Source organism: Aspergillus heteromorphus, assembly GCF_003184545.1.
Source record: "Aspergillus heteromorphus CBS 117.55 chromosome Unknown BO70scaffold_8, whole genome shotgun sequence".
Taxonomy (NCBI): domain Eukaryota; kingdom Fungi; phylum Ascomycota; class Eurotiomycetes; order Eurotiales; family Aspergillaceae; genus Aspergillus; species Aspergillus heteromorphus.
The window spans coordinates 739,003-751,666 of record NW_020290413.1 but is presented as its reverse complement, the minus strand read 5'-3'; the positions used below and the strand labels follow the sequence as shown (position 1 = coordinate 751,666).

The 12,664-nt window shown below is 55.0% G+C and overlaps 5 protein-coding genes across 5 annotated transcripts; 4 read left to right on the top strand and 1 right to left on the bottom strand.

Moving 5' to 3' along the window:
* The first annotated feature begins 2,122 nt into the window (after positions 1–2,122).
* BO70DRAFT_360992 (nicotinate-nicotinamide nucleotide adenylyltransferase) lies at positions 2,123–3,250 on the top strand. The gene has a single exon (XM_025542937.1). The coding sequence runs from the start codon at positions 2,251–2,253 to the stop codon at positions 3,106–3,108; it is 858 nt and encodes a 285-aa protein (XP_025400724.1). The 5' UTR covers positions 2,123–2,250; the 3' UTR covers positions 3,109–3,250.
* Positions 3,171–4,221, bottom strand: BO70DRAFT_360989 (uncharacterized protein). The gene is made up of 3 exons (XM_025542936.1): positions 3,996–4,221; positions 3,833–3,921; positions 3,171–3,725 (listed from the first exon to the last, which is right to left on the bottom strand). The coding sequence occupies exons 2-3, from the start codon at positions 3,900–3,902 to the stop codon at positions 3,400–3,402; spliced, it is 396 nt and encodes a 131-aa protein (XP_025400723.1). The 5' UTR covers positions 3,903–3,921; positions 3,996–4,221; the 3' UTR covers positions 3,171–3,399.
* Positions 4,172–5,980, top strand: BO70DRAFT_360987 (DUF1977-domain-containing protein). Its single transcript, XM_025542935.1, has 3 exons — positions 4,172–4,748; positions 4,816–5,082; positions 5,155–5,980. Exons 1-3 carry the CDS (start codon positions 4,481–4,483, stop codon positions 5,688–5,690), a joined length of 1,071 nt encoding a protein of 356 aa, XP_025400722.1. The 5' UTR covers positions 4,172–4,480; the 3' UTR covers positions 5,691–5,980.
* A 383-nt stretch (positions 5,981–6,363) lies between these two features.
* On the top strand, positions 6,364–9,941 carry BO70DRAFT_351777 (ubiquitin-ubiquitin ligase UFD2; the record flags this gene model as incomplete). The annotated part of the gene is made up of 7 exons (XM_025541757.1): positions 6,364–6,393; positions 6,463–7,157; positions 7,212–7,437; positions 7,478–7,933; positions 7,986–9,570; positions 9,629–9,778; positions 9,835–9,941. 7 exons carry the CDS (start codon positions 6,364–6,366, stop codon positions 9,939–9,941), a joined length of 3,249 nt encoding a protein of 1,082 aa, XP_025400721.1.
* A 582-nt stretch (positions 9,942–10,523) lies between these two features.
* On the top strand, positions 10,524–11,970 carry BO70DRAFT_378811 (3-oxo-5-alpha-steroid 4-dehydrogenase family protein; the record flags this gene model as incomplete). The annotated part of the gene is made up of 2 exons (XM_025545293.1): positions 10,524–10,710; positions 10,813–11,970. The coding sequence occupies exons 1-2, from the start codon at positions 10,600–10,602 to the stop codon at positions 11,968–11,970; spliced, it is 1,269 nt and encodes a 422-aa protein (XP_025400720.1). The 5' UTR covers positions 10,524–10,599.
* Between the last annotated feature and the right edge of the window lie 694 nt (positions 11,971–12,664).

Sequence of the window (12,664 nt, the reverse complement as noted above, 5' to 3'; positions counted from 1 at the left end):
TTTAATTTCCTCAGGTCCAGGTGGGGCCCGGCGCAGGAACCGCACGCGGATTAGCTGTCCCAGAGATGAGGCCCCGTTTCATCCTGTCATCGCTTCCCCTGATTGGCCCCCCTCCCCCGGCTTAATCTCATCGTGCCTGACCGCAGTCACCGCACGGTGTTGGTGGGTGGTTTTTTCTTTGTTACTACTTGTTAGCAGCCCTCGCCGTTTGCTAGTACACAATAGAACACCGTCCCCAACTCGACTCCTCCAGCAGGATTTTCCAGCGAGTTGACTTGCCACAGTAACCGCCCCCTTCTGCTCCTGCTCCTGCTCCTGCTCCTGCTGGATAGATGGCGAGTACAGTTACAGGACTCAAAGAGCTATCTACGAGTAAACAATCCCCCCCCCCTGATCCGGAAGATCCATCCTGCCTCAAACCCGCACATCCATGGAACGGGTATATCATATGTTCCCTCAACTCAACCTCAGAAATGGGCCGATGGTGCAATTACCACAATACCGTAATTTACTGTGGGTTCGTTAATCAACAATCCACGGTGGATTCAATATTGAATCGTGCGGAGATGACATTCTCATCCACGTATCCCAGCCTACGTAGGTGCTATGCCGTAGCGCAGGGAAAAGGGGGGAATTCCTAGCCTTCCTAGCCCTTCTCCTCGAGTCTCGAAGGATCGAAGCTCTATCCTCATCCTGGCCAGGGCGGTTAGACGCGCCGAATCGGATCACAATCGGATCACCTCAGTCGGGGAGCTCATTCAGTCATTCTTCCCACGTTGAGTCTGATGCATGCATGGGCTTGGAACGTGCAGCCATCTAGCTTTGGCCTAGCCCTCACGGTGGTTATAGTTTGAGACCTCGTGTAACCGAGATCACCTCACATCTCCAACAGCAACAGCCTCTAAGCGAACAGCAATAGGGGGAGATCTCCGAGAAGAGGCTCCCTCCTGTGAAAGGCGCCGCCGGAAGCACTGACACTGTTGATCTAGGAAATCAACACGACGATGATCGTGAGGCCTCGATGCTTGGTGCTCCCCAAGTGGAGACCCGAGACCAGACACTCGGGTCTAGACAACGGCGATTTTCGTCCAGAGCACATCGTACCAGGCCGACTGATTGCTGGCAGGCTGGCGCTGGCAGCAAACCAATGTCGACGCGGCTGGCAATGCGATATTTGTTTGGCGCGCGAGATTGGCCGAGCCCGACGAACCTGTCGCGACCCTGATTGAATCCCGGGACTGACTGCCGCCAGCGTTTCACGCAGATGAGGGCTAAGATATTCGGCTGCCTGGTTCTGAGCACCGCCGACCCTTTCACAGTTCACACTAGGAGATGATCGTCTTCGGTTCTTGGTACGTGGTTCTGGTTAGTAGCATCGCTATTCGCTCCAGCTTGCTCCGGATCCAGAGAAGCTCGAGGAGGGTTAGATGCGACAACTTCATCCCGCGTGTATCTATTCTTGGGGAGAACCGATATATCGACGGCTGATATCTCATACCGTCGCACCGTGGATGGCAGGGTGCATCGTGCATCTTGCATCAGTCTGGACCTCTGGCTACCAGATTAGCCAAGACAGTAACCCTATCGATACATAACTCCACCGTCAGCATTCGGGATTGCACAGCAGCACCAACGGAGTAAGCGGCTCGTACCGAGAACACCGCGGGCACATTCCATTTTTCGAGTTTTCACCTGGAGCTTTCCAAGGAGGCCCTGATCATGGCGATGGCTCGATTGACCAGGCAAATTTTGAGTACTCCGTACTTTCCGGCCAACGGTGCCCCGGCAGATGGTCGGGTCCCTGATTGTGATCATCCCGGGTTTAATCTAATTGCTACAATCATATCGAAGGAAGCTCACAGACCGCCACATGTCTCTCAGTCTCGAGGCGATAAAGCATTAATATCGGCGGGAAATCTCTGCCGTGTGGGAGGTCAGTCAGTCAGTACGAGTCGAGTACTTTCTGGTAATACGCCGAGAAAGGGCGTTGAAATCCGGGCCCTGCAGCCACCCGCGCCAAAGGGTCTTCGTCCCTCCGCCGACCTTCCAATAGAGCGACATCCATGGATGCTTCCAGCCTTCCCGCCCGCAACCCCACCTCGGCTTGCTGCCTCTGACGTGACTGGGCTGAGTCCAGCAACGTCCGTCGTACACTTCACTCTATCTATCTATCTATCTATCTATCTATCAATTCCATTTCTGTGAGTTGTCCGACTGCGCTGTGTTGACACATCATTTCCAAGCGAGATCATGGCGAGCCCCGCCTTCCACTCGCTGCGGGAGAAGTACGCTTCGGCATTGAAACGCTTCATTGCCTCGACCCGGACTCTCGAGGTTCTGGCCTCCGTCCCTTCCGATCGTCGCGAGCCCCCTCCAACTACCGATGTGCTGTACGTTCTCGACTCGTCTTTCAACCCGCCGACTCTGGCCCACAACAGGATTGCGACCTCCGCTATCCTAGAAGATTCCAGTAAGCCCGCACGCCTGCTGCTACTGCTTGCAACGCAGAATGCGGACAAGCCGTCCAAGCCGGCCTCGTTTGAGGACCGCCTGGCGATGATGGAGATGTTTGCTCGGGATTTCCTCTCGTCTTTGCGGACTAGCGTGTCTGCACCAGATCCCTCAACCCTTCCCGTGATCGACATAGGCGTCACAAAGAAACCGTACTTTGTGGACAAGGCCGCGGAGATCGAACGCGCCGGTATATACCCAGGCTCCGTTGAACAGGTACATCTGACGGGCTACGATACGTTGATTCGTATCTTCAACCCGAAGTACTACCCGCCGGAGCTGACCCTCCAGCCCCTGGGGCCCTTTCTCTCCCAGCATCGGTTGAGGGTCACCATGCGCCCGGATAGTGACTGGGGCACCAGAGATGAGCAAGAGGCCTTCCTTCAGGGCTTGGCGCAGGGAAGTCAAGACAGCGTGGGTGGAAAAAGGGAATGGGCTCAGCGCATCCAGCTTGTCGAAGGCAAGAAGCCGGGAGCGCCTTCAGTAAGCTCAACCCGGGCCCGGGAAGCCGCCGTAAAGAAGCCGCAGGATCTCGAATGGCTGGTCCCTCCCAGTGTCCGGGAGATGATTCTAGCTGAGCGGCTATACACGGAGTGATTGACTCATGATGACAACGAAAGTTAAGACATGTTCAGCAACTGTGTGACGATCCGCCAGGACTCAACAACCAGCTGCCCAGGATTTGATATAGAGTGTACACAAATAGATGACTTATTTAAGAGCGCATCCGTCGAGTCTTACTCGACGGATATCGCCGTTTCAAGGGAACCAAAACACCATACCCAAAACAACGCCTATCCCACTTTTAGCTAATATCGTACATGATGTACATGAACCCGGAAGACCCTGCATAATCGTACTGCCCGAACCAGGGCATGCATTTTACGTTTAGTCTTCCTCCTCATCTCTCTTCCCCAGCGTGTAAGCTAGACCGCCACAGACCAGGTTGACGAAGGAAAGACCCATGGCCGCGCCGCGGACAATGCCCCCCGGGCCCCATTTATTCTTAAACACCTGTTTGCGCCGGTTCGCGAGCAACAGATACAGCCCCGACCACGCTGCGCTGATACCGGCAGTCTCGGTCTTGAACCCCTGGAGATTTGCATAACTTGTGAATAGCAGGATCGGAGGGAACAGCATCGGAAGCGCCTGGAATGGGCGCCCATGCAGCCCGGTGATGAGGGACGCGAGGAGGGTGGGCGGAAACGAGCTCTCTGTTGTAGACCAAGGGTGTGCTTATTAGCGACAGGCTCCCAGATGGACTGTTGAGAAACCCAAGGGCTATAGGCCCGAGGTCAACTGAAGTTGGCCAATGACTTACCACCCCATGCTCTAGCTTTCTGCACTAGAGACTTTTCCGTCTGTTCTATCGGGGAGTCCGAACCAGCCATGACTGCGATGATTCCAAGCCTGGAGGGCGAAAAGATGGTGATATGTTAGCGATGCACCACTGAAGGACAAAAGGCATGTCGAGGCGGACCTACAATGGGGAGGCGATGGGGTGAGTGGGCAGGGAAGAAGAGCACTTGAGTACTCCGCACCTCTGGAGTAGTCGAAGCCCGTATCCGGCCGTACCTTGCCTGACTAACCGTGACAGCCACTCTCTCACTGGCTTAGCGTCAACAACGAACCTCCAGAACTCACCACGTTTATCAGTCAAACAATCTGTCTATCCTTCCCCAGCTTGAGGTTGGTACGCCGCCGCCAACCCCCACCAATCCTTTCGCCTTTGCGGTCCCCTCGTCGCTGCCCCCCCCCCATCCGACCCAGTCGCGACCGTCGCTCGTCTATTATCTTTTATCTGTCGCCTCTCGCTCATCCGCCCTCGGTCTCCCGACGGCCAAAGTCACGAGCCCATCAGCCTCGACTCGGGTGAAACGAAACCACACTAGGAGTGAGAAAACCCAGCAACCGGACCTAAGGGGAAGTCGGTCGAACAGAACACATCCATCACCAGAGTCCTGCCACCATGCCGTCCGCCACCGCGTCCGGGGCAGACACTGGAGGCTCAGCGAAGTCCCGCGAGCATAACCAGGGAAACCAGGATCGGAAATACACGCCGGAGCAGAAGGCCGCGGTGCTGAGAATACGGAAATGCTCCACGACGGCGTTCTACGAGATCCTGTCGTTGGAGAAGAGCGCTTCGGATGGCGAGATCAAGAAGGCGTATCGCAAATTGAGTTTGTTGACGCACCCCGATAAGAACGGCTACGAAGGAGCGGATGAGGCTTTCAAGTGTGAGTGATGGGAAATCGCGCATCGACTTTCTTTTCTCTTTCACGCTCTGACAGTCGTGGGTTCTAGTGGTCGCTCGCGCCTTCCAGGTCTTGTCGGATTCCGACAAGAAGGCCAAGTATGACCGGTTTGGTGGCGATCCGGACAGTAGGTTCACGCCCAGCGCTGGTCCTTCGGGCGGCGGTGCTTCGCCCTTCAGCGGATTCGGCGGCGGGTTCCCGCGCTCGGCGGGTGCTGGGGGTCCGATGTTCGAGGAGGAGATATCGCCAGAGGAGCTGTTCCAGCGGTTCTTCGGCGGTGGCATGGGCAATATGGGTGGTGGATTCAGTCCTTTCGGTATGGTTACTCTTGCTCCTGTGTCCATTTAGAGGCAAGTCGGGGGAGTTCTGGCTAACGAGTGGCGCTTAGGCGGTCCCCAATTTATGTTCAACATGGGAGGAGGCCCCGGATTCCGAGTTCATCAGTTCGGAGGCGCTCGCCCTCGGAGAAGGCCACGCGAAGCCAACGCCCAGTCGGAACCTGCGCCGTCTACGTGGGCGACTTTCCAGCAGCTTCTCCCCCTTATCCTCCTCTTCGTGCTCCCTTGGCTCTCGTCACTCTTCTCCGGTTCCTCGACTCCTGCTGGCCCTTCGTACAGATTTGACGCCGCCGTCCCCCCGCACACGATGCACCGGACGACGCCGAAGCTGAACATAGACTACTATATCAACCCGGGCGACGTGGACGACTACAGCTCACGGAAATTCCGCCAACTGGACCAACGAGTGGAGGTGGACTACGTGGCGAAACTCCGGTACGAATGTGACAACGAATCGCACCACCGCGATCGCATGATGCAGGAAGCCCAGGGCTGGTTCTTCCCGGACGTAGAGAAGATGAAGGAGGCGAGGGCGATGGAGCTCAAGAGCTGCCGGCGTCTACAATCGCTGAAGGGCAAATACTAAAACAAGAAGAAAGAGACGCATGACTGCTCGACGCATGATTACCCTCCAGCATCCTTATTTACACATAATCTCCTGTTCCCTTTCCTTTCCTTTCTTTCTTCCTCCCACGACCTCAACCTCTTCTGTCCCTGCATTAGATGTCACGACGTGAGCAGGATTGTACGGCGTTTTTTTTTTTTTTTTTTTCATGGACTGATGACCAGAGCTTGAAAGTAGCTTCGTTTTTGGTACGAGCATGAGTTGTATTAGTGTTCCGCGCGAGTTCCGCGAAAGAAATGTATAGTTGTGTGCCATCGGGACCCGTTGTTGTAGAAGAAAGAATAAGCGGGGAGTGGAGAAAGCGACGGCAGCCCTGAGCCTGAGCCTGAGCGGCGAACAACCGCCGGCCGGCCAGCTTAGTTAATGCGGGCGAACCTCAGCGACCAGAACAGAACGTGGGCTCCGACCAGGTACTCGATCACCTCCATCCTCCTGCCTCGCCCTCCTCCTCCGACATCCCACGGGCCTCTCCCTGTCTCGGCCCTGTCCTCTCCCCAGATCCTTCTTTCCCCCCGTTCTTCCCTCTTCTGGTCCGGTTCCAGACAACCAACAGCACGCCCGTCTCGAGCCCCGCTGGCACTCGGAAGCCCTGCTGCTTCGGGCTGCCCCCATCAGCACATCGCACATCCCCAAGATGTCGGAGAGCCAGTCTGAAGCGGATAAGGTGAGTCTGTTCTCTGCATCCGACCGTGTGTCAGGCCACATCCCTACGGCCTGTTCCTGACTGTGGCAGATCCGCAACAAGCGCTTGGCGAAACTGGGAAATCCAACACCGCCTGCGCAGAACGAAGGCGCCGCAGAATCAGCATCGAGTCGGCCCGCATCGCCAGCGCCGTCCACTCCTTCATCTCGCATCCCAGAGAAACTCCAGACACAATTCCCGTCGAACCCCAACAGCGCGCCAGGCTCGTCGGCCCCTTCACCACAACAACCCTCGCAACAGTCCGAATGGAAGCGAATCAAGATCACCCCGGCAGCCTCTGCCGTCTCGGGCCCCGACCGCTCACAGACCGTGACGCCAGTGTCCGGCACACCACCACCCTCGCGAGCGGAGGAGACCATCGAGGCCTTCCAGGATCGTACATTGAGCGCCGTGTTCAAGCTGACCTTGAACGAGGCCCGACAGAAGGATATCCACGGACAGCGGTTGACATATTTGCCCGGTGTGCGGAGTGAGCTGGAGGAACAAGGTCGCGAGATTCGCGTGGACGTCTCTCTTTTGGATCAAGCCCTTCTGGAAGCGGCCTCCAATGCCCCGCAGCAGAAGCCCCTGGACTATCTGCTCCCGTGCTGGCGGAGGATATCCAGGCTGCACAAGGGGTTTCGCCGCAATCGCGAGGATGATCCCAAATTCAACATCATATGCGAGTCGCGCCGCCTGTGCTTGAGCTACTGCATATTCGCCATTACGATGCCGGAGATGTTCGGGTGCGTTTGGAGACAGTCGTCGTGCGCAAGGATCTAGGCTGACTCGTGATACAGACTCGAGCCCTCGGACAAATCCGCCCTCAAGCCGTATCTCCTCTTGGATCCCGAGGATGACAAGGGCGTGGACTTCGAGTTCATTGGCGAGGCCGTGAAGCGATTCGACGAGGACGAGAGCATCAAGCCCGCCTTCATCGCGGCCGTGGAGGAGATGAGCCAGGAGCTTGCGGCTATGACCATCAATGATGACTACAAGCCATACATGACAGTACGTTCAGGCCCTGTCTCTTCCCTTGGGAGCGTCTCGCCAACCTAATATGCAGGCCCTACGGAACATCGTCCGCCATGCGGTCATCGCGGCTGCCATTACGGAGTCGTCCATCTTCAACGAATCGCGGGATCCTGCAGCATTCGAGAAGAGCACCCTCCTTGGGCCTTGGTTCCGCCTGTCGCCGCTGCAGAGCAGTGTGACCATGACGTACTTCTCCAGCCCCAAGACGAGGGATCAGTCCTACATCCTTAATGCACAGCGGTCGATCCGCATGATGCAGCACATGATCAGCTCCGATCTCCTTGATGTCATCAACCACATGATTCGAGCATCCAAAGATGCCAGGGACAGGGTCCTGGACTGGTTCGCAGCCTCCCTGAACATCAACCACAAGCGACGAGCAATGCAGGTGGACCCGAATACTGTGTCATCGGACGGTTTCATGTTCAATCTCACCACTTGCCTGGACCAGCTCTGTGAGCCATTCATGGATGCAAGCTTTACCAAGGTAGGCCGTTCTTACAATAGACCTTGATTTGATCTAATGGTCGTGTCTTCAGATTGACAGAATCGATGCGAACTACCTGCATCGCAACCCTCGGGTGGACATGAAGGATGAAACCAAGATCAACGCCGATCAACATGCTTCGGATGATTTTTACAAGAAGACGGACGAGGGAACGTCGAACTTTATCACGGAGATATTCTTCCTAACTGTAGCTGCGCACCACTACGGCAGTGAATCCTTGACCTCCAAGCTGGAGCAGCTCGAGAAGGACCTCCGGCACATGGAGTCGACTATCAACAAGTTCGAGCTGGAGCGTCATCGGTGGGTGAACAACCCGGCGCAGCTCCGAGTCTTTGAGGATGCTTTGAAGAAGTACAAGGATAAGCTTGACCTGGGTATTGCTCTGAAGTACAGTCTTCAGGGCGTCCTGTTCGATGACCAGTGGCAGGCCCGGTCCATGTTGTTCATGCGGTATGTGATCGTCTGGCTTCTGAGGGTCGTCTCGGGCACGAACTTCCCCAGAGCCGAAATCCAGCTTCCGCTCCCGGAGCAGCAGCCCGAGGTTTTCAAATGTCTGCCCGAGTATTTCTTGGACGACATTGTGAGCAACTTCAAGTTCATCATGTGGTGCATGCCGCAGATCATCACAGCGACGCAAGGCGACGAGCTCGTCATGCTCTGCATCGTCTTCCTGGAGAGCACGAACTACATCAAGAACCCGTATCTCAAAGCAGGCCTCGTCTCGATCTTGTTCCGGGGAACCTGGCCACGCCCTGGTGGCGCTCGCGGTGTCCTGGTGGATCTCCTCAACTCGATGCCGTTCGCGAACGAGTACCTGCTGCATGCGATGATGAAGTTCTACATCGAAGCCGAACACACGGGCACCCACACCCAGTTCTTTGACAAGTTCAACATCCGGTTTGAAATCTTCCAGATCATCAAGTGCATCTGGCCGAATACGCTGTACCGCAACAAGCTGTACAACCAGTCCAAGCAGAACCTGGACTTCTTCGTGCGCTTCGTCAACATGCTTCTCAACGATGTGACGTTCGTGCTTGACGAGTCTTTTGGTGCCTTTATCACTATCCACAAGACGCAGACGGAACTGCGCAACGCGGCCGGGATGGACCCCACCGTGCGCCAGCAGAAGGAGGAGCATCTTGCGTCGGCGCAGCGCAACGCCAAGTCATACATGCAGCTGACGAATGAGACCGTGGCCATGCTCAAGCTCTTCACCGATGCCCTGGCGGACTCGTTCACCATGCCTGAAATCGTGCAGCGACTGGCGGACATGCTGGATTACAACCTGGACGCCATGGTCGGCCCCAAGAGTGCCAGTCTGCGCGTCGACAACCTGCAGGAGTACGGCTTCAACCCGCGGGCACTGTTGAGCGAGATCGTCGACGTGTACTTGAACTTGATGGGCAAGGAGAACTTCATTGTCGCCGTGGCTCGGGATGGGCGGTCCTACAAGCCGGCGAACTTCGAGAAGGCGGCCGAGATCCTGCGGAAATGGTCGCTCAAGTCGCCCGAGGAGTTTAGGCGTTGGGAGCAGCTGCAGCATAAGGTGAAGGAGGCCAAGGAGGCCGATGAACAAGCCGAGGAGGATCTTGGAGAAGTCCCCGACGATTTCTTAGGTAGGCTTGACCACGCCGCTTCTACTTCTTCCTAATCAATCGCTAACCGTCCTGCCAGATCCTCTGATGTACACGCTGATGGAAGACCCGGTCATCCTGCCTGGCTCGAGGGTATCCATCGACCGTGCCACGATCCGGTCTCACCTGTTGAGTGATCCGCACGACCCGTTCAACCGAGTTCCGCTGAAAATGGAGGATGTCATACCCGGTACGTTTCTTATCTGTCATCCAATGAGTCGATACTAATACTAAGCTGCTACACAGACACGGATCTCAAGGCGAAGATCGAGGCGTTCAAATCGGAGAGACTTGCCGAGCGGAGACAAGCGCGGGCTTCGGCCTCGGATAGAATGGACACAGCCAGTCCCTGAGGGATGGACGGGCAGGGCAGAGACTACAGATACAGATACCTGGAGGAGCGAAAGCGAATGCGAAAATGATGTATCTTGACAATCACCCCGAGTAATCCTGTCTGTCACTGTTACAGATTTCCTTTCTCTCTCTCTCTCTCTCTCTCTCTCTCTCTTTCTTTTCTGAAGTTCCTTTCTCTTCATGTGTTACGGGCTTGGATTAAAGGTTCCATCCTCTCCGCATTGGGTTTTTACTGGCGGTATGTCTCACATTTCAGGCGAACGCGAACCTTTGGGCAGGGGGTTAGAATTGCCATCAGTCAATCAATCAATCAGATCAGCATTGTGCATATTGCATATTGCATATTGCGTATTGCATGCAAAGAAGTGCCAGATGGAAGTAAAGCAAGCAGGGTATAGATTTATACTGTAGTGGATATTGGCAGTGGCTGCAACTCCCTGGTCGGGCTCGAGTGCAATGCTTTAAATAGTCCTGCGGTTGGCCTCAGGATCCTGTCTGCTGACTCATCCCATGATCGCATCACAATGATGTCTCTCTCTCTTTCTCTCTCTCTCTCTCTCTTCATTCTTCATTCAACATTTAAACTATGTAACCGGCCATTGTGCTGCCTCTATACCCAATATAAAGCACCTCATCTGTCATTCTTCAGCTCCTTCAATGGGTACCCTCATGTCCTCCTGGGAGACCCTCCCTCCTCTATCCGACTTCATCCTCCCCACGCCAGAAACCTACACCATCCTGATCAACATCTTCCAATACTTCCCTACCGTAACCCTCCCCTCCCCCCCCCCTTTCCCCCATATCCCACCTTTTCAAAAAAACAAAAAAAAAAAAAAAAAAAAAAAAAAAAAAACTAACACCCGATACCAGATCTCCCTAATCCAATGGCTCACCTCCTTCCACCCAGCAGGCAAAACCTCCCTGCGAACCTCCCGCCTAAACCTGCCGGGACGCTGGGCCTGGTTCGCCATGGAGATCATCGGCCCGGTGAACCTCATGTACATCCTATGGGCTGGCTCCTCATCCCCTTATCTCCCCCTCCCCCTCCCCCTCCAAAATAAGCTGCTCGCATCCCTCTACGTCCTCCATTATATCAACCGCGCGATCATCTCCCCGCTGTTCAGCGCACCGAGCATGTCGCCCATTCATTTGTCGATTGTTGTTTCGGCGATGGTCTTCAATTGGTTGAATTCGGTGTGTTTGGGGGGGTGGCTGTTGGGGTTTCATGTTTTGATTTCTCAGGGTCAGGATCAGGGTCAGGATCAGGGTGCGGCTGCTCCGACTAAAATCCCAACAAGCCCCGGCTATTATAGCGCTGTTGTCCCGCCGATTGGTCTCGTCCTCTTCTTTGCGGGCATGGCGTGTAATATCTACTCCGAAAGGATCTTATTTCGGTTGAGGAGGGAGGAAGGGGAGAGGCGTGAGAAGAGGGAGAAGGGATTCGACTCGGGTTCTGATTCAATCACCGCGAGTGTCGATTTTAATACTAATGCTGATGCTAATACTAACACTAATGTTAATACCAATACCAAGAGACCCCCCAACAAATACTCAAAAATATACATCATCCCCCCCGCCACCGGCCCCTTCTACTCCATCCTATACCCGCACTACGTCGCCGAATGGATCGAATGGACCGGCTTCGCTCTCCTCGGCACGGCTGTCATCCCAACCGCATTCACCTCTGCTTCCTCCGCTATTCTATCCCCCTCCTCCTTCTCCTCCTCCGCAGGACCAGGACCAGGACCAGGAGCAAGCGCCCCCCTCTCCCCCATAACAGTAACCCTCACCACTGCCTCCACCATCTCCTCCCTCCCACTGCATCTCGCTCCGTGGCTCCTCCCCGCCGCGCGTCTCGCCCGCCGTCTCAATCTCCCGCTGCCGCTCCCCGCGCTGGTGTTTCTGGTGAATGCCGTCACAAATATGCTCCCGCATGCCAGGTGGGGGCGGAAGTGGTATGTGCGGAGGTTTGGGGAGGAGAGGGTCGGGCGGAGGGGGGCCGTGGTGCCGTTTTGGGGGGGGTGTTAGGATTTTTTTACTCTTTCTTTCTTTATTTCTTTCTAATTTCTATCGTTATCTTGGGTTTGGGCTTAGGGGAGGGAAGGGGTGGGAGGGGTTATGGCTTGGATTAGTGGGGGGTGGGAGGGGTTATGGCTTGGATTAGAAGGGGGGGGGGTTGAGTTGATGAATGTCTATATCTATGTGGTTGGGTGTTGGGTGGATGCAGATGACACTATATATATGTCTATGTCTATGTCTATGTATGATATGGGGATCGATATTGAGATGAAATTGGGTTGGGTTGATTGGTTAGGTGGGGGAGTAGGTGGAATGTATGATAGGTTGTCTGTCTATAATAGGCTTAATTCTTACTGGGCTCTGTCCCGTCTGTCTGTTCAGGTATTGGTTGATATTGGAGCTTCGGGAATGAACGGTTGAGGATGAACGCAGATGCTTCAGCCGTAGGAGAATTCGCAAAGAGCATTCACACGACAAGGAGCGGGAGGAATAGAGATAAATGGTGGAAGGAGATGGCTGAGATGGGAAGGAAAGACTATATACAGTTATACAGAGGGAGATGGAGAATGTTGAAATAGAGACAGGGACAGAAGAGGGAATAAGAGGGAAGAGGGATAGAAGGATAGCAGAGATGCTAAACTGATCAGGAGGCTACAAGACTACAACTGCAGCATTGAAGAGGCCACGCCACAGCTACGTGAAG